The 25,040-nt window shown below is 39.6% G+C and overlaps 1 protein-coding gene across 3 annotated transcripts; it reads right to left on the reverse strand.

Annotated features, from left to right (window-relative positions):
• Positions 1-255: 255 nt before the first annotated feature.
• On the reverse strand, positions 256-9,863 carry NDUFAF4 (NADH:ubiquinone oxidoreductase complex assembly factor 4). 3 transcript variants are annotated; one of them, XM_081942346.1, is made up of 3 exons: positions 9,685-9,863; positions 5,759-5,856; positions 256-556 (listed from the first exon to the last, which is right to left on the reverse strand). In XM_081942346.1, exons 1-3 carry the CDS (start codon positions 9,803-9,805, stop codon positions 269-271), a joined length of 507 nt encoding a protein of 168 aa, XP_081798472.1. In that variant the 5' UTR covers positions 9,806-9,863; the 3' UTR covers positions 256-268. The 3 variants fall into 3 exon arrangements, with proteins under 3 accessions (XP_081798472.1, XP_081798471.1, XP_081798473.1); XM_081942345.1 differs by having other exon boundaries at positions 256-559; XM_081942347.1 differs by lacking the exon at positions 9,685-9,863 and adding an exon at positions 8,587-9,639 and having other exon boundaries at positions 256-559.
• Between the last annotated feature and the right edge of the window lie 15,177 nt (positions 9,864-25,040).

The raw sequence follows: 25,040 nt of genomic DNA on the forward strand, positions 1-25,040 counted from the left end.
ACATCATGCTTTGGAACACATCATCCACGAGGCAGCCAACATTTTTAGAATATTTAAAAATACTGCATGACTGGCTGCCGGCACATCTCCCCCCACCTGGCACTTCATAGCTCCACGATCAGGTTGGTTTTGCTGATACAGATGTGCCAAAGAAAATGCAGGTACCACTGAAATTGCTATGTTTGACTGATGGGGGAGGAAGAATTACTATAGGCATGTAATTATGGTTGAACACTGACAAACTCTCTTTGAGCTCTCTTTGCAATTTTTATTTGGAGTCCAGGGTTTTCTGGTCCTTGTAAGGAAGGAACTCCATAACAAACGGGATGAAGAATGTTAAAAGGTTATTCACATCCTTCAGTTCTAAAGAATATTTATCTGCTATTTTCTCAGCAGTCCATGTCTCTGGAGAGCGGTGATGATTGTTGAGAAGAGTCAAGGCTTCCTCTATCAAGATTTTGCCTTTGGGAACAGTCTGAATGTCCAGATAATTGAAGTGTCCATCTATCAGCGGCCTGTAATCTCCATGCTTATGTGGGAGATTCCTCCCTTTTTTCTTGTAGAAGATGGAGAGAGAGAAAAGTAAAAAAAAAAGTGTTAGAAATATGTTAGCCAATGTTCTGTTTCTATTTTAAGGCATTTATTTTTCATATAATCACCTGTATCAAAGTTTTGAACTACAGATAATCCTTGGGTTACGATGATAATTGGAACTGGAATCTCCATTGCTAAACGATGCAGTCATAAAGCAGAATGTATCATGACTGCAATGGTAGAGACATTGTCATTGTTAAGCAAGGACTTTGTGTAGATGGTTAAGCAAGGACTCACAAGACCGCATGTTTGCTTATGCTACCGAAATTTTGTTCCAGATAAGTAGGCGGGTAGGTCCCACAGGTGGGTGCTTGAGTGCAGGGTGGGCAGGTGCTGGGGTAGCCACTAGAGAATGCAGCCAGGTGCTACAGAGTACAGGTGGGCAGGTGCTGTCCACAGGCTGTCCAGAGACTTCTTGGAAGAAGAATTGGTGGGGGTGAGTGACTTGCAACCTCCTGCCAGTTTCCCATTGACTTTGGTTGTGAGAAGTTGGCAGGGAAGGTCACAAATGGCAATTGCATGCCTATGGGATGCAGCAGGTCTCATAATTGTTAGCTGGTTCCCAAATTGTGATCACATGGTCACAATGGTCACCGATCATTGCAATTCAAGGATCAGTTGTAGGACACACGCACACCATTTGATGCTGTCATAACTAGCATAATTACCCTGTTTCCCCGAAAATAAGACCTCTCCGGATAATAAGCCCAATCTGACTTTTGAGTGCATGCCCTAAAATAAGCCATCCCCTGAAGTCCTCCCCAAAAATATTCCAACAGGGCAGCAGCCGTGAGGTAGCCACACTCACCTCCTCCTGCACCTCAAAAATAATAAGACATCCCTGAAAATAAGGCCAAGTGCTTATTTCAGGGTTCAAAAGAAAATAAGACCCTGTCTTATTTTCAGGGAAACACGGTAGTTACTGATCTAATAGCACTTAGCAATAGCACTTAGACTTATATATCGCTTCACAGCGCTTTTACAGCCCTCTCTAAGAGTCAGCCTATTGCCCCCAACAATCTGGGTCCTCATTTTACCCACCTCGGAAGGATGGAAGGCTGAGTCAACCTTGAGCCTGGTGAGATTCGAACTGCTGAACTTCTGGCAGTCAGCAGAAGTAGTCTGCAGTACTGCATTCTAACCACTGCGTCACCGTGGCTCTTGGTCACTAAGTGAGGACTACCTGTATTCTTCTCTTATGAGCCTACCTGGTTTCTCAATTTAAAAAGGTGTCTGGTTATAATACTTGTTATTCTGGCTGTTTAAAGAATTGGAAATACCTCAGGGGTATTTGGAAAATTATTACATTAGAACATTACTTATTTTTTTTAATGTACAAGATCCCAGATTCAGATCTAGGATTATTAGCAAGGTAGAATCCTGAAACCCCAAATGTGGCTGCTATCAGTTAAAGACAAAATTCAAGCCAAATAGAATAATAGTCTGGGTTATTATACAGTCGCTTGTTACTTTTTTATTTTCCAATGGTTTTAAAAATCCCTTTCCCCCTCAATGCATTTGCCTTCTCTCTCCCTTTATCCTCATGAGAATTAGGGTGGGTCTTGTCTGAGATGCTTCCTCGGGTTACAATTCTGTTCTGGACTCAGGTTTCTTTTATCTGACTGTTATCTTGCTAGCAGCTCTTCCTTTTCTTCCTCAATATTATTTTTTTCTTGACTATTAATTCAAATTTCCCTTCAGCTATAGGAGCCAGTGGGTGACTCTGGGCCAGACATTCTCTCTTGTCTTAAAAACCTCACAAGATTGTTTTGAGTCTAAAATGAGGGGAGACCTAGATACTAAGCTGCCTGGAGTGTTTAAGAAGGAAAAAAAGATATAAGTGCAAACTTAGAAAACAATTAAGAACCTAAAACTGCCCTGCTGGCTTAGGGGGCAGGCCCTTTTACTTTAACATTTCTTACATTAGCTAAACAAAAGTCTCTAGATGCAGGATCCAGTGCCAATTACAGAAACCCTACTTATTTTCATGGTATCTAAATGCAAGCCTGATTACTTTTAAATTACATCCAATTAGTTTTGGCCAAATGTTGTGGCCTGTCAAGATATCCTCAGTATCTTATTTCTATTTCTAAACGATTATTCATGAAAATATTCTCAACAAAGACTTGTTCTTTGGGTAACCTAAATGACAAGAGGCTTTGCCCATTCACATACAGGATAAAAGACATAACCTCAGAGGTGTATCTTTTCTGAAAAATAAATGATCTAATCATGAGAAAAAAAATAGTTTAAACATTTCATTATCTTTTCAGGAATCTTAGAAAATTGTAAATGGACTACTTAGGATTAATTTAGTTTTAGTAACTGAAACCAAGCAATTGATTGTTGGGCAAAAAAAAAAATCCCAAAAGAAGGAAGGAGAATAAGGAAGCAATTGCAAATTCTAGAGCTTAGTTTTCTCAACCTTGGCAACATATCTTAATGTGGGCTTCAGCAAACTGGGGAATTCTGGGAGTTGAAGTCCAGATATCTTAAAAGTCACCCAGGTTAAGAAACACTGCAGCCCCACACTGCAGGGACCTGTAACATAATGCCCACTTACAAGTCAAAATTTCAGGCTGAGGAGGGCCCAGCAAGGAAAACGTGATTCTTCTCTCTCTTTTTATCTCCACCTAGTGGACTGCCAGAAGAAAGACAGCTTTTCTAAATTGATCCCTTGCAGAAGATTTTTGAAATTAGGCTGACCTATTTTATAGCATCAAAACACAGGGAATTTTACAATGAGATGCTAAGAGATGGCCTGTTCTTGCTTGAGAGTTTTAATTGCTATGAAAAAGCTAATAAGCACAGGGACTGCTTGCAGTAGACTGCTGGGGGGAAAAAAAGGGCTATGGATTTCTTATTTTGGACAACTGGTTTGTCGATATCAACAGATCATTCTTTGCTATGCTGCAATTTGTTTCCCTTACTGTGTTTCACATTTTGACACTACCGATAACCATTGAAATTTAAAATAAGCAATGCTGGAAAGAGTGAGGGGTACCCTTTTAAGATATTTTTTCAAAGTTCCCCAGGGGCTCCCCAGAAATCTCATTATAGATTGATGTAGGATTTTTCGTAAAATACTGCAAAAAGACAGTGGAGGACAGCAATGATAGCAAACACAGCCATGGTATTTTTTTTCATATAACCTCATGAAATATTAAAATTCAGACTAAAGATAACTATCTCTGCAACTACAGTGAGTGGAGGAGAGGGGGAAGAGATACAATACAATACAATAGTAGAGTTGGAAGGGACCTTGGAGGTCTTCTAGTCCAACCCCCTGCCTAAGCAGGAAACCCTATACCGTTTCAGACAGATGGCTATCCAACATCTTCTTAAAGACTTCCAGTGTTGGGGCATTCACAACTTCTGGAGGCAAGCTGTTCCACTGATTAATTGTTCTAACTGTCAGGAAATTTCTCCTCAGTTCTAAGTTGCTTCTCTCCTTGATTAGTTTCCACCCATTGCTTCTTGTTCTACCCTCAGGTGCCTTGGAGAATAGTTTGACTCCCTCTTCTTTGTGGCAACCCCTGAACAAATGAACAGAACAACCCCTGAACAGATGAACAGAAAAGATCTGGGACAGAAAGTAGAACAAGCTGCCAGAGGGACAGTGAGGCAAAAAAGAAAAAGGAGGGCATCTCCAAGCAGGACATCTTTCAGCATTTCTTTCTAACTTCTAAATTCTGAAAATAAGCCATCTATAGGCCTTGAACCTAGCTCATCCACCAAATGCATGAGAGTTATTCCCCAGGTCTATTTATCTCTCTTATATTACAGTCAACATCAATTATCTTAGAACTAAAAGAGAAAGCCCTATTAAACACAACTAACATTATTTCTGAATAATCTCCCAGATATTTGGACATCTACAAGCACCTTAATGTCAGATTCCAAATATAAATAAGTTATTCAGAAGTGCTTACTTTTGAATACAGGTAGTCCCCCGACTTACGACTACAATTGGGACCAGCATTTCCTTCGTTATGCAAGAGGTTGTTTACGTGAGTCCCATCCAATATTAGGACCCCCTTTTGCCACGGTTGTTAAGCGAATCACTGCCGTTGTCAAGAAAACCCAGCTTCCCACATTAATTTTGCTTGCTGGAATCTAGCTGGAAAGATTACAAAAGGAGATCACATGATCGCCATTTGTAACCTACATGCCCTGTTGGTGCAGTGGTTGGAATGCAGTATTGCAGGCTAACTCTGCCCACAGTCTGGAGTTTGATCCTGACAGAGCTCCAGGTTGACTCAGCCTTCCAACGTTGGTCAAATGAGGATTCAGATTATTGTGGGCAATATGCTGACTTTATAACTCTCAGAGAGCGTTGTAAAGCACTATGGACCAGTATATAAGTCTAAGAGCTATTGCTATGCCAGGATGCTGTAACCGTCATAAATACATGCCAAATGCCAAGAGCTCAAATTTTGATCACAGGGCAACTGTCCAAGTCATGGATCAGCAATCTGCAGCTCTGGAGCCGCATGTGGCTCATTTATCCCTTTGCTGCAGCTCCCTGTCACCAGCTCCACAATTGATAGGGCTTTTGGTTAGGACAGGTAGAGGAAAAAGGATGCCATGCTAGGAGGAGACTCTATGGGGAACTAGACTTCTGGTCGGCTCCAGAATTGAACAGTGGAAGGGGCTTCCGGTTAGGACCTTTGTGGTTCTTTGAGTGTTTAAGGTTGCAGACCCCTGGTCTAAGTGCAAAGAGCGGTCATATGTCACTTTTTTCAGCACTCTTGAAACTTCAAACGATTACTAAATAAATGGTTTCAAGTCAAGGACTACTTGTGAGCGTCTTCAAATTACCAGGAATTCTGATGCATTTGCAGTGCATTACCAAAATAAAGGCAAAACAGAATTTTGAGCAGGTGAAATAAAACAAGATATTTGGGGAATCTGTGAAAAAGTTTACCTAGATCGATCCTTAAATGTCACTGGGAATGGGAAATGTATAAAAGATTAATTGCATTCATAAACTGAAAGAAATATCAGGCACTGGCTTGAACTGATATGGGTAACAAATCAATATAAGAAAGCAAAGGCTATCTAGACTGTGTCATGAAAAACCCTGAAACTTCTTTTGTCCCCAGGGTGCTATGTAAAGCTAAATTATCAATGTGTGTGTGCATTTTAAGACTTGGTAACTCACTTGCAAGCCTGGATCACTGGAATCAACATAGACATCCTTCAACAAAGTAAGAAGCTTTTCATCTTTTTTCTTTATCTCTTCTTGGAAGCTGGCAGACCCTGAAGAAAATAAACATAAAACCCATAACTTTCTGTTTTTACAACAAAATAGAACAGTTCCAATAGAAGAGAATATATGTAGCTCAGAGCTGAACTGTGGAGTTCTTGGTGCTCTCTGAGCTTGGCTAAATTTACCTGCAGAATTTTCATTATCCAACTAGGTCCATGATGCCACAGGTGGCACATGGAGCCATTTCTGAGGGCATGCGAGGCGTTACCCCGTCAGCTCCAGCGGCCAGCTGATTTTCGGCCTTGATTTTCGGCCGGTTTTCACCCTCTGGAGGCTTCCCTGAAGTCTGTGGAGGGTGAAAAACGGTCCAACAGGCAACCCGGAAGTCCATTCCCGAATTTCGGGATTGCGTGTTGGGCCATTTTCCGCCCTCCCCAGGCTCCTAGAAAGTCTCTGGAGCCTGGGGAGGGCAAAAAACGGACCTACTGGGCCCAACGAAAATCGGAAAATGGCCCGTTTTTGGCCTCCGGAGGGCCTCTGGGGTGTGGGGGGGAGGCCATTTTGCTCTCCCCCGGCTCCTAGAAAGGTTCTGGAGCCTGGGAAGAGCAAAAAACGGGCCTTCCAGTCTGACCAGAAGTTGGCAAATGGGCCATTTTCAGCCTCCAGAGGGTGGGGAAGGCCATTTTTGCCATCCCCAGGCTTCTAGAAAGGGTCTGGAGCCTGGGGAGGGCGAAAAACGGGTCCACTGTGCCACCATGTGCCAAAAGCGGTGAGAGCATGTGGGGGGGGGGGTCGTGCACGGGGGGCAGGGCGCATAGAATTATGGTCCTGGGCACAAGCGCTCCTCCCACTTTTGGCATGCGATGGCAGAAAGGTCACTGAACTAGGTAATTTATCAGTAAATATGGAGTAAGTGTGGAGTTTGCTCCTCATTTATATCTAGTAGCTTGTCTTGGCAGGGTTAATAAGGTTGGTGTTCTCCTTGGTAGTTTCTTGAATAGAATATTGTTTTCTGCTTGATTATTTGTCTCCTTACTAGTTTTTTGAAACAAAAAGCCAACATCCAGATAAGCAGACATTGACACCTAACAAACAATCAAGCAAGTATAAAACAATACCTTAATCAAGGAAGTATTAAGGGAAAAAACAACATCTCTGCCAATATTGGCAGGGAAAACTAATGTATATAAATAGAAAACAAACACCACTCTCAGTAGCACAGATAATGTTATCTAGTAGGTTAATGAAATGTCTGAAAGCAAACAACCTCCGAAAGCACCATGGACTCCACAAGAAGGTTCTAAATGAAATCATAAACAAAAAGTTTATATGTGCATTTACAAATACACACACATATTCAGGCTACTGAACTGCATTTGAAATAGCCTCTACTCCTAAAAACTTGAAAACAATTATTCCTCTAACTTGGGCCAGAATCATTTAATGTGTAAGGTCTGTCATTGTACATTATAATGGAGACATGGAAGACAAGGGGCAGAGAGTGTTTTCTATGTAGTTAAGCAGGCCTGTCATCTTAGGACAGGGGTCTCCAAAGTTGCCAAGGTTGGAGACCCCTGCCTTAGAAAATAAATTCTACTCCTAATTCTTCCTCAGCATATTATATTCTTTTTCTACCCATCTTACTGACTTTCCATTTTGTTTTAAGTGCTACATTTTTAGGCATGTTTAACTAAGAGATTATGATTTAGCTTGTGAACATTGTGGCTGAATGAAATCGGAATATAAGTCTTCTACTCTACTGCTTTTAGTGGATTTCATCTGAAGAACGTATGTCCTGACCATAACAGGATGATGTCCACTGAAATTAATATAGTCTCAGGAAATTTCCTGGCCTGGGTCATTCAACTTCCTAAGGATGCCCTCATACCATAGTCTTAAGCTGCTTGACTCCTATATGTAAACTGGTTGGAAATGAAGCTAGTAAGGGGAATCTCCCCCTAGATTTCAACCTTTTCTGCTTTGGTTATGTTACACTGGCAATGGCCCTTTAACGGGTAGACTTGCCTTCTTTACACCTCCCACCAAGGTACCACTCTCTTTCCTTGGATGGATCTTTGGGAACACTGGATTTCCACTAACAGACCACCGTGCTCTTACCATTTTCTTGTCATGTAGGTTGCCAAGGGAAAACAATGAAACCTTTCTGAATTTCACGTAGAGAGGAAAAGAAGGAACCACCATATCCCCGATTCACAGTGAAAGAAGAAGTCCAATTTCACTAGTCTACCGCTAAGATAAAGATGGTGCCGGGGGGGGGGGGGGCGGATCCAGAGGTTCACTATCAAAGTCTTTCAGAAGGGGACAGGCCCAGCTACCCAAAACAAAATGGCTACCAAGGGATCGATCAATAGTCAAAGAGGAAAAGGAGAAGGCACTTCTGCCACAGCACACAGTAGTGTTTGCACCACAATGAAATTAAGTGCAACAGATAAATTGGGCAGCACCACTTGTGCCAACACAAATCAGAAAACATCATGGCACAGCAGGAAAAGATAGGTAGAAGTTGTTTTCCAGTGGGTTATGGGTGGGTAGAGGTTGATGACATGTGTTCCAGCCCTGAGCAATGGTTAGTCACCCATGCAACTTTTTCAGTGCCATTACAGCTTTGAACAGCCACTAAACAAAGTATTGTAAGTCGAGGACTACCTGTATCTGCTTCTTTATAGGAGCTATACATTCGTTGTTTGCAACAGGGCTATTTTGAGTAGAGTGTCAGCCAGACAAAAAAGGAGATATTGTTAAATCATTTGTATATTTACGTCTATACTGATGGAACCCGAAGACCTTCAGAGAGCTGCGGTGGCACAGTAGTGCCATACTGCAGGCTACTTTTGCTGATTGCCAACTGGCAACAGTTCAGCAGTTCGAATCTCACTAGGCTCAAGGTTGACTCATCCTTCCGAAGTTGGTAAAACGAGGATCCAGATTGTTGGGGCAATAGGCTGGCTCTGAAACAGCTTAGAGAGGGCTGTAAAAGCACTATGAAGCGGTATATAAGTCTAAGTGCTATAAACAGCCAGAATAATAGGTATTATAACCCGACATTTCTTTTAAATGGAAAACCAGGTAGGCTTATAAGAGAAGAATACAGATAGTCCTCACTTAGTGACCAAGAGCTGCGGTGGCGCAGTGGTTAGAATGCAGTACTTCAGGCTACTTCTACTGACTGCCAGAAGTTCAGCAGTTCGAATCTCAATAGGCTCAAGGTTTACTCAGCCTTCCATCCTTCCGAGGTGGGTAAAACGAGGACCCTGATTGTTGACTCTGTAAACCGCTCACAGAGGGCCATAAAGCACTGTGAAGCGGTATATATGTCTACGTGCTATTGCTATATCCACGCGCTGTCTCGGCATCCTTGCACCACCTCAACTGCCTCCCAAACTACCGTTCCCAGCCTCTGCCCATTATCGCAGACGCGACTGCTAAAAGTCAAACCACCAGTCCTTCCAAAAGCAGAGCTAAAGCGCGGGCGCGGTTTCCAAAACTCGGGAGCGGAACAAGGGGTGGCTTCAATGTCACCAGCGCCTTGGTCCTCGGAAATCGCGGTTGCTTTTGTTTGTGCAGCTCCCCAGCCCGGATTCATTTAAAGGACAAAGCCTGACTACGAATAGCCCCTTCCTTTGCAAGATCTACTCCCAAGGCCGGTGGTCCCTTCGATGTAAAGGGAAAGGAAGCCCTTTGCTCTTTATGGGCGCCGTGCAACGGAGCTGCCCGAGGATATTCCCTGGCGGGACGGCACCTGGTTCCCTCCCTCCCCCAAATTTCCTTTAACCAGCCCCTTCTGCAGCAGAAACCAAAGGAAGCGGCGCAGGATGAGTCAACCGTCCGGCAGCGCGTTTGCGCCCTGCTGAACTCACAATCCGGCGTGGCTGCGACGGGGTGGCGCGGGGCAGACGAGGGTTTGCTCTTGCTGATTTCCCGGTGCGCTCGGCTCTCCAGGTTAAACTTGCTAAGCACGCGGGTCACCCTGGCGCCCATCGCACCGGCTCACAGTGTGTCGAGGGGGAGGTATCAGTCTGGCCTTTGCGCAGAAGACCGGCGATCGGAGCACAGGCCGCGGCCGAGGGCGCCGCTTAGTGGCGCGGAGGTCGGGTTGTTTTCTAAAACAGAAAGTCGCTTTTTTCTTTCTTTGTGGAAATCCGAAGCTGCCTCTCGTCTTGTTATCAACTTGAGCTCGAGCCTTCTGTGATATTTCCCCCATTCCCCGTGTGAATCAGGAAGGTGCGAGCTCGAAACTTTGCAATCCAACTTGGGTTGGGGGGGACACAGACGATTGGAAAAGTGGACAGACACCGTTTATCTTTCTGGGCGTCCATGACAAGTATTACAGCGAAAAACTGCAGAAGGAAGGAAATAAACTAGAATAGAATTCTTTATTGGCCAAGTGTGGTTGGACACACAAAGGAATTTGTCTTTGGTGCATATGCAGTCACTGTACATAAAAAGACATGAAAAGATACATTTGTCAAGAATCATAAGGTACAACACTTAATGATCGTCATAGAGTACAAATAAGCAACCAGGAAGCAAACATTATCAATATAAATCTTAAGGATACAAGCTGCAAAGTTACAGAAAGAAAGAAAAGAAAAGAACGAACGAACCACACCTTTAGTATCAGAATTTCAATTGCTGTTTTTCCTATAAATCTTTATTTTTCAAATACATGTTAATGATAATAGAGAATCGACAAGAACGGTCTTCAAATTTCACCACAGGAACCTATGAGAATCATGTTATTATCTAAAGGCTCTTGGAAGGGGGGTGGACTGAAGTAGATTGCTGATAGCATCAGGGAATAAATAATGTCAATCAAGGCTGTTGAATCTGTCAACAGATGAAAGAAAACACACACATTTAATTTTAGGCTATAGCTGCTAGACGGAGAACATGAGGACATGTCTTCCTTTTGTTAGACATATGGTAACCTTAAATTCAAAGCTGCCTAATGAGGAGAACACAGTGGGGCTTGGTGAGAGTGCACAGTTGCACAGGATTAAATTATGTAAACAATTGTAGAGAATTGGGGGTCTTTTAATCTGGAAGATTTATACTGTCTTTTTAATTTTCCCTACTTTAGTTTCTCCCAAATGATATTGCTCACTGAGGATGATGGAGGTTGCAGCCCAACAGATCTGAAAAACACCAATGTTGCAATGTCAAATCAACTTTCCAGAGGCTTTGGACTTCAGCACCTATATGCCTCAGTTTTGTTTAAAGCTCTGTGGATATAGGAATTGTAATTTAAAACACTTGGAGGCCATCATGTTACAACCTAATTCCTTCACAAGTGCAATGATCATAATTTTCTATTGCAAACCTATTCCCAGTAAATATTGAATGTTGTGATTTTGAACTACCGTACTGCTTAGAAGTGCATAATATTACATGCTTTTATAAAATGGGGTTGGTTTTTTTTGTCCAGGTGTCACATAGAATAATTTAGTTACTAATCATTTTTACCCTCTATTCAGAAAAAATATCGTATCCTGCCCCATACATCCCTGCGACCAATTCGCTCGCACAGGGAGGGACTTCTCCGGGTGCCGTCCACCAAGCAATGCCAGAGGGCGGCGCCGAGGGGCAGGGCCTTCTCTGTGATGGGCCCAGCCCTCTGGAATGACCTCCCCCCCCCGACATCAGGACAACAACCGATCTCCGCTCCTTCCGCATGAAACTCAAGACCCACCTGTTCCGACTAGCCGGCCTGGCTTGAATTATAGCTATTCTAATCCCTCTGGATACAATTTTAAATTAGGTTTGACTCTGGGTGTTTTAATTGTTTTTTAATTGCTTTTTGCTGTTTTAATTAATTGATTATTTATTTATTGTGTGTGTATAATGCTTTTTGTATATCTCCTCCTTGTCGTCATTATGTGTTATGTAGTAAATTGTACGCCGCCCCGAGTCCCTTGGTGGAGAGGGTGCGGCATATAAAAATGATTAATAAATAAATAAATAAATAAATAAATAAATAAATAAATAAATAAATAAATAAATAAATAAAAGAGATTTTTGAGAAAAAAAAATCCAAATATTATCAATAGGAAAATCAATAAATGCAAATGTATTGATGTGTAGAAGTAAAGATTCCTTTTAGTCAAGTTCATTTACGGAAAACTGCACACTAGGTTCAATTGCTCATGGTTTTCTTGGCAATAGTATGATAGTCGCTTGCTGTGACCTTGTTTGATTCCTTTAAAAAAAATACTCTAATTTACAGTCCTGGGATTTCCTGGTGGTTTCTATCTAAATTTTTATCAGTTCCATCCCTCTAAAATGTCAGAATTAGCAGAGATGGCAAAATTGACTTGTCTGATTAGAAAAAGGACGATAACCATAGTATTAATGACTAGAGATCCCTTACGGATTTTTTGTTTAAAAAGGAACTTGTGATATATGTGAGTTTGATTATTAAAAAGGCTCAGGCTAACGAAATAAGGAAATTATGTTGTAACCTCAGAAAGAGACAGAAAATATAAATGCATTTTATAACTGCTGTCAAAAAGATTGGAAATCACTTGTTCAAAACTTTTCTTGCCTTTTCTTTTTTTACACTTTTTATTTGCCTAATACTTTTATTTACTTTCCTTACTTTTTTCTTCCCAAATTTTCCCTCTCTTTAATCTCTTAAGCATTTTTAAATAAAAAATTTTTATATAATACATAAATAAATAATGAGCTAATTCTAGCAGATGCAACCGGCTAAGTTGTTTAAGTGCTGGATGGGGTTGTGTTATTTTTCTAGCTTAGCTTATTGTGTGAACCGGGGCTAGTTGTCCACTAATGTAGCTCAATATAGTGTAGAAACTTAGAAAGTGGGTTGACTTAGAAAGTGGCTATCCCTATATAGCTTTTTTAAAAGATAAATCAAAGTTGGTTAGATGCTGTTGGTTAACAAAATGGGTTTTGAAAAAAATGAAAACATATATATATTCTTAGTGTAACATGAAGAACAATGAACGTAATGATGTCTGGAATAGAAAAAACACTGAAAAAAGATGCAAAAATTGCTAGGTGACAGCTGATAGAAGGAAACATCAGATGGAGCTGACAGTGTCAGGCTTTAGGATTAGCTTACACAGCGGTGTGAAAACTTGTTGGTTGTAGTAAAACCTCATTATTAGTTTCTCATGCCATATTTTCACAGAATACCATTTCAAGAATCTTTGAGGGCTAAATTGCCTGATAAATGCAATAAGTAAGAGAAAATTAAACATTGAACTAATTATTCAGCAATCTAATTCAACAAAACATAATGTGGTTTGGCTTGGTCTAAATATTTGTCCTTTGAATGAAAACTAGTTGCAAAGCCCAAGAAGTTATATTTAATATAGTAAAGTAATCAAACTAAAAAGTTCTTTCCGATATGTGGAGAAAGATTCAAGCCACATAAATTACTAATATTTTTGTTTTAAGTGTCCTTTGTTTTTACCTGTAAAATAAGAAGTTTTCAAAGAGAAAACTGAGCCAAAGCTAAGCACTTTTAAGTTTGTTTATTTTAGTAGGAGATATAGGTGGTTTTCATTTAACCACAGTAATTAGGACTGGAATTTCCATTACTAAGTAGCACAGTTGTAAAATGTGACATCATGTGATCACCCTTTGGGACCTGCTGGTTTTCCCTTTCCCTTTGCTTGTTGAAAACCAATGAAAGCTGCAAATGGCAATCATGTGACCATGGGATGCTTCAACATCATAATTATGAGCTGCCTGCCAAATGGACACTGCAACCTTGTAAGTATGAGAACTGGACGTTTTTAGGCACACTCATAAATTTGAATGGTTGCTTAACAGGTGGTTAGGTGAGTACTACCTATAGTGGTAATAGCTATCCAAATTATAATAAAATTGTCAAGATTGACTATGCATATATATAGGGAAAACAGTCACCAAATGGAAAAGAAGATGCCGCTCTTAAGCCTTTAACTCAGGCCTCTCAAACTCACAGCTCATGGGCCAGATGCATCACGTGCTGGCCATGCCCTTTCCCGATTTAGCGAGGGGGGGGGGAAGTCACAATACGTCAAGTGATGACGCTGTGACGAGGCGAGTTTGACACCCCTGCTTTAACTGCTTGGAGGTTGGCAAGCTCTACAACAGTTTCTACTGATCATTTATCTTCTCTCTCTCTGTCTCTGTCTCTCTCTCTCACTCACTCACTGTGTGTGTGTGTGTGTGTGTGTGTGTGTGTGTGTGTTCCAGCATAACTGGAATGCCTCTAACAATTTCAACTAAACTTGGTACACAGATGACTTACTCTCTGGAAATAAAGTACTGCTGGGGTAAGACACCCCTAACACTCCTTGGTGTGTGTGTTCTGTTAAGATACAGCCTGTTGTGCCTTAAAATGGCTTCTACTGTGCTGTAAAATGGTTTCTACTGTACAGTGCAGTGGAGTTGCCATGGTGATAGCTTCATAGTACACCACAAGAGGGCTCCCTCTGGTAAGGGGGGAAATCCAACATTAGAAATTACGTTTGGTCCAGACATTTTCTCCCTATAAATAAATACCTGGGCAATGCCAGGTTATCAGCTAATTGAATATATAAGAACTCTGTTTTCTCTGGTGTATGCCCATATTCAATAATCAATAGGACATATAGGCAAATAAACAGGGACTCAAATATATGATGGCACATTTTCTGTTTATCTACTAATAAATGTGAACCACAAATAATGCATATTTTTAGTCTGGGTTTACTTGTTGCAAAATTTGCAAAATATCTAGAAAGCACAATGAGTTATCATGACACTTCTTCAGTGTGGTAAGTTATACAAGTATCTAGCCTCAAGCATTTAATTGTTGGTCCTGCCAAGTGCAAATCCTTACAGTTTGTTTTTCCCTGCATTCTTTTCTCTTGCCAATGAAAGCTTTTCACATGGATGGTTCTTCAAAGAAAGAAAACCCGTCTTTAAAAAAAAAGATGTATAGTTACAGAATTTAGCTTGGAATTTGCCTGAGGCTGCTTGCCCCGTGTGAATAGAATAAATACAACTAGTCATCAAAAATGACCAGCTTCTTGCCTGTTCTACAAGAAAGATATCTGGTGATATGCTTACATATTATAGCTTTGTAAGTAGTACAATACTAAAGTTAGAAATATAATCTTTGTAAAAAAAAAGTATTCTTGAAGTCAATGTTTGCATGACTTTAGGAGAAAACCTCCCTTACTATCACCTCTTACAATACCAGACAACATAGTACCAACAGTAGGGACCTTCAAATTTCTAGGTTGTATCATGTCTCAAGCAGGGGTGCTGCCGGTTTTACTACCGGTTCGCAACCTGTGTGTGTCAGGCGCCTGCACTGCTCAATGTAAATTGTTCTGTGTGCATGCACAGAACAATTTACAGTGAACTGTGCATGTGCAGTCATGGAAATCCAAAATGGCGGTGGCCCAGCGGCGGGGAGTGAACCGATTCGGGGACGTGACAGGCCTGGGTCACTTTCGATTTTGTGACCCAGGCCTGATTTCCACTACCGGTTTTGGCCGAACTGGCAGCAACCCACCTCTGATCTCAAGATCTAAAATGGACAACATCAAAAACATCATTAAAAAAGCACAATAAAGAATGTTCTTTCTGCGCCAACTCAGGAAGCTCAAACTGTCCAAGGAGCTGCAGATACAGTTCTACAGAGGAATTATTGAGTCTGTCATCTGCACCTCTATGACTGTCTGGTTTGGTTCTGCAACCCAACAAGACAGACAGACACTTCAGAGGATAATCAGAACTGCAGAAAAAAGCCATTACTGACAATCTGCCTTCCATTGAGGACTTGTACACTGCATGAGTCAAAAAGAGGGCTGTGAAAATATTTCCAGACCCCTTGCATCCTGGGCATAAATTGTTTCAACTCCTATCCTCAAAACGACACCATAGAGCACTGCATACCAAAACACAAGAACAGTTTTCCCCCGAATGCCATGACTCTGCTAAACAAATAATTCCCTAACCACTGTCAAACTATTCATTAAGGCTGCATTACTATTAATCTTCTCATCATTCCTTTCACCCATTTCCTCCCACTTATGACTGCAGGACTGTAACATTGTTGCTTGTATCCTTACGATTTATACTGATATTGATTGTTTCCTGATTGCTTATTTGTACCCTTTGACTATCATTAAGTGTTGTGCTTTATGATTCTTGACGAATGTATCTTGTCTTTTTATGTACACTGAGAGCATATGAACCAAAGACAAATTCCTTGTGTGTCCAATCACACTTGGCGAATAAAGAATTCTATTCTATCCTTATCTATTCTATCTATTCAGCAAGGAGCTTATTTCTTTGATGGAGAGAGAGCAGAGTTTGTATGTTTAGGTATTAACCTGATGTGCTTTCTTTCCAACATCCTCTTCCTGAACAAGATGCTTGAGGACACAGAGGCTGAATAGATCAAAACTGTTATACAAAACAGATTTCCTTAAACAAATTTTGGGTCCAGTTTTGGCACCTAAACTGCTTTGGTCACCTTATTGATCTTTCCTGGGAGAGAGAGAGAGGAGTACATGCTGTTGGTTCTGGATCTCTCTGCAACTTTGGATACCATATCCCATCGTATCCTGAAGAGGTTATTCCAGCCATATGTAGGTGGGGGGAAATTAAGTGATTACCTGAATGTATCCATGTCTAATATAATAAACATTGGGTATTGGCACCCATTTGTGGTTCACAAATAATTATTTTGCCTCTAAGAGCAAATAACCACCATGTGACTTTAATTTAGCAATTTATCAATATTAGCATATGCATATGTTGATTATTGGACACTATCTAGTAGTGAATGTGTTATTATAGTGCTAATTAGCCGGTCGTCCAAATCTTAAGCAACGTGGCAATTACTGTATAAAATAAATGCCAATCCTGTGCTAGTTGGGTGTCTATTGTTTGTAGTATTTCTCTTTTAATGATTTCAGATAGACCTCAGGGTGTTGATCCTTAGCACAAGTATAGAGATCTGACTGAGAATAAAATTGTGGCACTTTTTAAAGTGAAAAAGGAGACAGGCAGGCTGCAATTTTAGCTGCATGGCTTCAGTTTCATACACAATACTAAACCAAAGTCTAGCAAATCATAGTGTCTTTGTACACTGTGCAATCTAACTAGCCCAAAAAAGTGATAGAAGGAAGTATATTAACTGGAGAACTGATCTATCTTTGGAATATATAATGAGCTAAGGCAGCAGGTCCCAACCTTTTTGGCACCAGGGACCTGTTCCGCAGACTGGTGTGTGTGTGGTTTTGTATGCTGCCTGCATGAGCGGATGGGGCTTCACTTGTTTCCATGCCCGGGTTTTTGACATGCTGCAGACAGGTGCCGGTTCATGGCCCAGGGGTTGGGGACCCCTGTGGGCTGAAGTGTTCAGATTGCATTACTCCACTACATTAGCCAATACTGCAAAAAGTAGCTATGAAGTCCTAAATGATCTTAGAAAATGCTTCTATGTTGTATTTCAATTTAATATTAAGGAATGATTCATAAATGTGTATGTAAGAAGATCCACAGGATCTGAACAAACATCATTTGTTAAACAGTGGCCAAAGCAATCCATCCAGAAAGATTACAAGCAGGATATGAACTGGGGAAAAATTGGGAGAGGGAAAAAGATCCAGTCTTCTCTTACCAGACACATGATGACTCCATCCACAATTTGGTCAGCTCTTTTATATGTTGGATTTGAAAAACTGTAAGAAAAGAGTGACAAGATTACAAACCAGTATGTTTACCAATGCTATAAAAGGAGAAAGTGACTGAGGTTTCTTTGCTAGGTGTTTTAAATAAGGTTGACCCATGTTATGATCTACAAATCTAAATCCAAAAGAAATAAATCTCATTTTGTAGTGTAAGGTATATCATACCAGTAATTGTTGATGTATGGAATTAGATTACAATAAGTAGCAAGTCATGTACAGTAGGTGGTAGTTATATATTACATAAGTTACTTAGCAAAGCAGAAGCATGAATAATGACTTTCTAAATCAATTCAAAATTCTCAAGAGGATAAGTTATAATGGCAATAAAAGAATTAACTATTATATTTTCTAGATGATTAACTCAGCTAGGAGTAGGAGGTCTAATATGTTTTCAACCTCTTTCATTAGAAATGTCATTTTTCAAAAGAATGAAGGAAGTACAAGGTTAGTTTTCCTGGACATATTCCTAATCAACATAGAGGAATTAGGTTGAGGACTAAAGAGGCACTTTGGAGAAACCATGGCTATGTTGTGTTGGAGATCAAACCAAGGAAGAAAATCTGAAAGAAGTCAGATGTACATCATGGATTTCAGGAAAGCAAATTTTAATGAATTCAAACAATAGATGGGCAGTGTGCCATAACTTGAAATTTTAAAGCTTGAATAAGCCAAAAGAAGAGTTGTTCAAAAATTGTGATAGGGGAAAATATTGATTTAAGAGACCTGGATGCAATGGACATGTATATCCATTATATTATATTTTTATGCAAGTAATCAAAAATATGTCATTTGTGTAAGTCATGTATTCTCCAACTTAATTAACAATTAGGAATAATAGATACATTTTCTAGACAAGTGGTCCATTAATGTACTGAAAGCAGAAGCATCCTATAAAAAGGACAAATGGGTGTATGATTTAGTTATGAATCTGCTGAGATGGAAAAAAGAATTGGAAAGGGAAGGGAAACAGGGCTGCTAGATACAGAGGAGTATCAGCTGGCAACTCCAACCAGAGAATAATTCAAAATATAAGAATTTGTGGGGGTTACTTTTGAAAAGAAACATGGGGAAAAGAACAATGGTGCCTGTGTACCTTATTTACAGTTCTGTTGCATATTAAGAAAAAATATTTTTACATGATTGAACATGGCCAATGGCAGATTTAAATAAGATTATCTAGGTTTATTCCTGGTTCGTAATGGGGACAGGCGAGAGCACCAGGAAACTCCAGAGCCATAGAAATAACAAAGCTTTTCCTATTGTTTCCTATTGTAGACCTGGATGTGTCTATATCTTTCTTAAGAGTTTGGATCAATTTGATGCAAGTCCAAAAAGAAGCCAAGAACCACATGCTAAGGTGACCAACTGTCCTCCTTTAGGGAGGACAGTCCTTCTTTTGTAAGTTCTGTCCTCCCTCGAAAAGTGTCCTCCTACATGTCCTCCTTTTTGATATTTGAAGGCTAATCTGTTGCGCGTTATGTGATGTATTTTATTAAACAGTTTTTAATGGTGTTTTTTTTTACTTCATCCCAAGTATATTGAACAGATATTGAATCTTGTGTTGAATTTTTATCTAAAGAAATGCTAGACATTAAAATAGACGACAATTGTCTCTTTGAAGAAATTAGAAGACTGAATGTATATTTAAATTCTGAAAAGTTAATACAATGGGAAAATCAACATATTGAAATTGATAAAAGATGGGTGGATATTTTCAGCCATTTCAAAAATGAACATATTCCATGTGAACATTTATTTATACTTGTTCAATTTACATTGTGCTGCCCTGGAACTAATGCAGCAGTTGAAAGAGTTTTTTTTCAATTGCCAATGATTTTTTGACAAGTGAGAAATCGAGATTGAATGTTGATACTCTAGCTACAGCACTTGCCGTAAAATTCAATATGAAGGATATTTCTTGTTCAGATATTTCCAATATATTGTTAGAAGATGATACATTGACAAAAATATTAATTCAATGGAAAAGTACTCATTTAAATAATAATTAACAGGCATGTAAGCATAATTACAATATAAAATGTTGCAAATGTTTTTATTATGCATATATCATATTTTAGTGTATTATTGTTGCAATGAATAAAATATTTCTTTTATTTACAATATATTTTTTCCAATTTATTTGTCCTCCTTTTCATTGTAAAAAAGTTGGTCACCTTACGTATGCAAGCAGTTAATGAAGCAGATCTTGGGCTCCCTTCTTTTCCTCTCTTACTTTCTAGTAGTGGTTGTTGCTAAACAGTTATTAAATGAGAGAAGGATTAACATAAATTATTGAATGTTTGTAGTGTAATATGGCAATTAAATCAAGAAACAAAAGAAGGAAAAGGAAAGCCTTCCCCAGAACAGCACTTATTCTAAGCAGTGTTTTATAGTCATGGATTTAAGGCACCAAGCTACATATTAAATAAAACATATTAAGTATTGCTGATCAGGAACACTAGCAATAAATTATTAAGAATACACCTATTATTTAACAATGTGTTCCTGAAAGGTCTGGTATGAGTGAGAGCCAAATGTTTTGTCTTTATCAGATTATTTGGGATGTAGTTATTTTTAATTGGTGATATTAGTCTGAATAAATGTTATATAAGCTTATTTCAAATTGTCCAGAGAAAATTTGAAGTGCTGAATCTATTATTCTTGAGTTTTATCAATTCACTACAATTTGTTTTTTTTATCAATGACAGGGAACAAATATGTAAAACTCTTCTGCTTGCCAAGTAAGAGCTCCATGTTTGTAAGAATGAAGAACTGCCAGCTGTCCTTTTAACTCTAGTGTCAATCTTTATTTAAGTGCTTGCAGTAAAGATATAGCAAGTCAATAAATGCATAAATGCTTTTTATAGCTGGATGACAGTGGTGTCAGGCCTTAAAGTAGTTGGTATTTTTCTCTCTCTCCTATGCTGGTTGAGAGAGCATCAACTCTAAGATCATTAAAAATGATTGTAAATGAGCTCTGAACCCTATTACTTAAAGCTTAACCATTAAAAAAATCTTAGGAAGAAGTAGCATCATTTTATTAATACATTATCAAACATTTGTAAGATGTCCTTTTATTTTCTTAACAGAAATAGAGTTGGAAGGGATCCTGGAAGTCTTCTTGTCCAGTGGCCTCCAACCTTTTGGGCACCAGGGACCTGTTCCATGGAGAGTGTTTTTCTGCAGACCGGAAGTTTTGTGTGCTGCCTGCATCCCATGGATGGGACTTCATTTGTTTGCACGGCCCAATTTCTGGCATGCCACGGACCAATGCTGGTCCAAAGACCGGGGGTTAGGGACTCTTGTTCTAGTCCAACCCCTTTCACAAGCAGGAAACCCTATACCATTCCAGACAAATGCCTGTCCAGTCTCTTCTTAAAAGCCTCCAGTGATGAAACACCTACAAGTTCTGAAGGCAAGCTGTTCCACTGGTTAATTGTTCCCACTTTTAGGAAATTTCTCCTTAATTCTAGGCTGTTTCTCTCCTTGATTAGTTTCCATCCATTGCTTCTTGTTCTGCCTTCAGATGCTTTGGAGAATAGGATGACTCCAAGGGTGGGTTTCAACCGGTATGGACTGGTATGACCGTACCGGATAGTGAAATTTAGCGTGCCTTCCCATACCCTTTAGTCAGGAGGCCCCATACCGGAACGCTCCCTCCCCTTGTTCGCTCTTTCACTCGCCCGCCCATCCTCACCATGCTGCCAGAAAGTTCTCAGAAGAAGAACTGGTGAGTGGTTGGGGGGGAGGATGTTGGGGAAGAGGTAGAGGGGCTGCTAGAAGAGTGTGTGCGTATGCACAGGCTGTGGGTTTTAAAAAACATCCGAGTGAATCCAGGAAGAAGGAAGAGGCAGAGGGGCTGGAAGATACTATGGGAACACATGCTTCCAGCCCCTCTGCCTCTTCCCTCTTCCTGGAATCACTCAGACATTTTTGAAACTCACAGCCTGTGTACACGCACACACTCTTCCACTCTTTTAAAAACATCTGAGTGAATCCAGGAAGAGGGTAGAGGCAGAGAGGCTGGAAGTGTGTGTGCGTGTGCACAGGCTGTGAGTTTTAGACGTCTGACTGAATCCAGGAAGAGGGAAGAGGCAGAGGGGCTGGAAGTGTGTGTGCTGTGCACAGGCTATGAATTTTAAAAACATCTGAGTGAATCCAGGAAGAGGGAAGAGACAGAAGGGGTGGAAGTGTGTGTGTAAGGTGGTCAGTAATGTTGAAGACCAGCAAGGACAGCCATATTTCCTGTTAGTAGCTGTTTTATTGTTTTGTGTACTTCTTATTTAAGTACTAAGTGCACAAAATAATAAATTTCCTTTTTTAATATCTTCTTTTTGTAGGTCATCATTTGGGGCAAAGAATTCAGTGACATAGACTTGACCACTCCCACCCAGTCACATGACTTCCAAGCTACTCCCACCCGGTCACATAACTGCCAAGCCACTCCCACTCAGTCACATGATTTCCAAGTCACTCCCACATGTCACATGACCACCAAGCCGCTCCCACAAAACAGGCCACACCTACAGAATAGGTTCTAAAAATTTTTGAAACCCACCACTGGATGACTCCCTCTTCTTAGTGGCAGCCCCTCAAATATTAGAATATTGCTATCATGTCACCCCTAGTCCTTCTTTTCACTAGACTAGACAAACCCAATTCCTGCAACTGTTCTTCATATGTTTTAGCCTTCCGCTACCTAATCATCTTTGGGGGGGGGGGGGTTGTACTCTTTCCAGAGTTTCTAGTCTACATCTTTTTAATAATATGGTGACCAAAACTTCATGCAATATTCTAAGTGCGATTATATTAAGGCTTTATGAAGCGGTACTAATAGTTCATGTGATTTTGATTCTGTCCCTCTGTTAATGCAACCTAGGATTAGAAATAAGATAATGTAGGATTAGAAATACGGAACAGCTGGACAAACGTTTATTACTTGCACACCATCTCAAGATTGATGGAATAGCATTTTAATTGGTGGGTTAAACAACGTAAGCTTTAACTACAGATTTTAAAAAGGCCTTAGCTGATCAGACAACTCAGCAGGCTTCAACAGATTTATTTCATAATTTTCCTTTCTATTTCTCAATGGAGGCCTAATTTAGATTAACCCATATTAGCCTTGCACCTAACAATAGTTACCCTGGAGAAATCCTTGGAGGCATCAGTTCTTTCCATAGTACTTGTTCAGTACTTGAAGTAGGCCTCTCTTAAAGATGGCCACACTTCATAGTACTTACAGAAAAAGCAGGGATTTTGCATCCTACTCCATTCAAAAATGAAGTTATCAGTAACATTTTAAAAGTGGTCTTATTAACTGCTACCAATATTCTCTTATTACAGAGGAATGCTGGATATTTATTTATGAGCTGAGTGATTTGACCTGCACATTCAACATTCTTGCAAACATCCTTCTAACACACTTAGGAGACTGTCCTTTAGGAATCGGGTCTCAAAAGGAGTGAATCAGGCTATAAAACATGGGGAATATATTTAAATAAATTTTGTCTAACCTTTTGTTTTTTACAGCCTACCGGAAACACACTCAGTATACAAAATGTTTCTTCTTGAATGCACATTTTCAGTGCTCTCCTATATTCAATATTTATGTCACATATGGGGAATCTAATTTTTATAACCTGCCCAACATTAATGATATCCTGTCACTAATGATTTCATTTGGTGACCATAGCTAAAAACTGCTCTATAATTTGTACAGTATGCCCATTTTTCTTAAATACTTTAGAATTTCATATTTTTCTTTATTTTGTAATTTTTGTCTTATTTTCTGGCCTACAATCAGAAAAAAGTTTATTTTGTATATAAGTTTGTCTCCACTGATTTCCCCCCAAAAATTTTTAAAATAAAATATTAGAATAGAATCCTAAAACAAAATCTGACCACTTCGAGATGATAAATAAATATCTGATAGAATTATGATTATAATTATACCAGATTTACTATTTCCTTTTCAAAAGTTATATATTTTTTGAAAGTGATGATAGTGGTTGTTTTAGCAGAATTGCTTACCAATTTTCTACTTTCTAAAACTATCCATAAATAAGCAATAGAAAGCAGTCTGTTCTCTATTATGGCTTATTGTTTTTTAATGTTTGTAAGAAACAAACAAGAATCATTTTGTAGGGGGCTAAAATATTGTAAAGATAAATAAAAGAGGTCATTATCACATATCTAAAAATGATAAAATAGTTGTATTGGAAAAAAAAAATTATAAACTTGAAACCTAGACCAAAATAGGGAGAAAGATGAGGTTTAAAACAGTCTTCTCTTTTGTAGTTCAGAGAACATCACAAATACACTTTCAGCTCTGAGTTACATATAATCTCTGCTATTAGAATCTTTAATATTGGCAAGAACAGAATCTCAACTGCATCTGAAGATAGCAGGAGATGAAGGGGAAGCAGTTCTTGCTGCTGACAAGTTCTTGCTCCAGGAATCTCGTTTCTCTACAGGATTACACACTGTTCTGATGTGGCTGACTTGTACATTGTACTAGGCCATACTTTGTTTTACTCTGCTTGGTTACCATGTTGGGTGAAAAAGTTAAGATGGCAAATGCAACATGATCATGGACACTATGCTTTTATACACATCCTCCCTTGCAGAAACGTTTGGCTGATTATATGAGTTGAGCTCAGCTAATTCGTAAACCCCCTACTATAAATAATTGCTGGGTCCACACGTTACTGTATGCTCAAACACCATAGGGAAATATCTTGGTGACCAAAAGTGATTTTAGGGCAGTCATCCTTAGTTCAGCCTCATCACAGTGTGTCTAGCGAGATTCTCAGTCACCCAGGTCATGGTTGTCCCAAAGATTCTTTTTCAAAAGGTAACTGGACTTTTTCCTTGGTAACAAGCAGTTTCTTGGATGAGAAGCAAAACGTCTTCCAGGAAAAACAAAGTAAAAGTGCCTTTTGAAAACACATCTTTGGGTCACCACAGAGTGGTTGCTAACCATTGGAGTCTATGGAGATTCTCAGTCATCCAGGTCAGCGGTCCGTGGACCACTGGTGGTCCATGAGAAAATTTTGGTGGTCAGCAGAAAAATTATTTGTATTTTTTATATTGCACTAAATACTATTTATCTTTTTTTTTAAAATCATATCAGTGGTCCACAGGATTTAAACACGAATTTAGTGGTCCCTGAGGTCTGAAAGGTTGGTGACCCCTGATCCAGGTTATTTTTCAGGAAGCAACTGGACTTTCTGGATTTTCTTTGAAGACATTTTGCTTCACATCCAAGAAGCTTCTTCAGTGAAGAGCTGAAGTCCAGTTGCCTCTTGAAAAAGCACCTTTGGGACGTTGGAGAAAAGAATGCTAAATACAGGGATTATTTTTAAAGGAGAGCAGAAAAGTCAAACTTGATTCTTGATGAGGATACGGATAACACTGATGTGGTTTTCTTTAAATATGAAAATGCTTTGTTACCATTAAAAAAAAAAACATTTTTTCTTCAAATTCTATAAATCGTTTCACTTTTTTTT

Source organism: Natrix helvetica, assembly GCF_964273705.1.
Source record: "Natrix helvetica genome assembly, chromosome: 2".
Taxonomy (NCBI): Eukaryota; Metazoa; Chordata; class Lepidosauria; order Squamata; family Natricidae; genus Natrix; species Natrix helvetica.

Bases quoted from the DNA above. Each gene is read 5' to 3' on its own strand.
- NDUFAF4 (XM_081942345.1), bottom strand. From the start codon at position 9,805: ATGGGCGCCAGGGTGACCCGCGTGCTTAGCAAGTTTAACCTGGAGAGC. The intron at 5,857-9,684 runs GTGAGTTCAGCA...TATTTTCTTCAG, and splicing joins CGTCGCAGCCACGCCGGATT to GGTCTGCCAGCTTCCAAGAA. The intron at 560-5,758 runs GTGAGTTACCAA...TCCATCTTCTAC, and splicing joins CCAGTGATCCAGGCTTGCAA to AAGAAAAAAGGGAGGAATCT.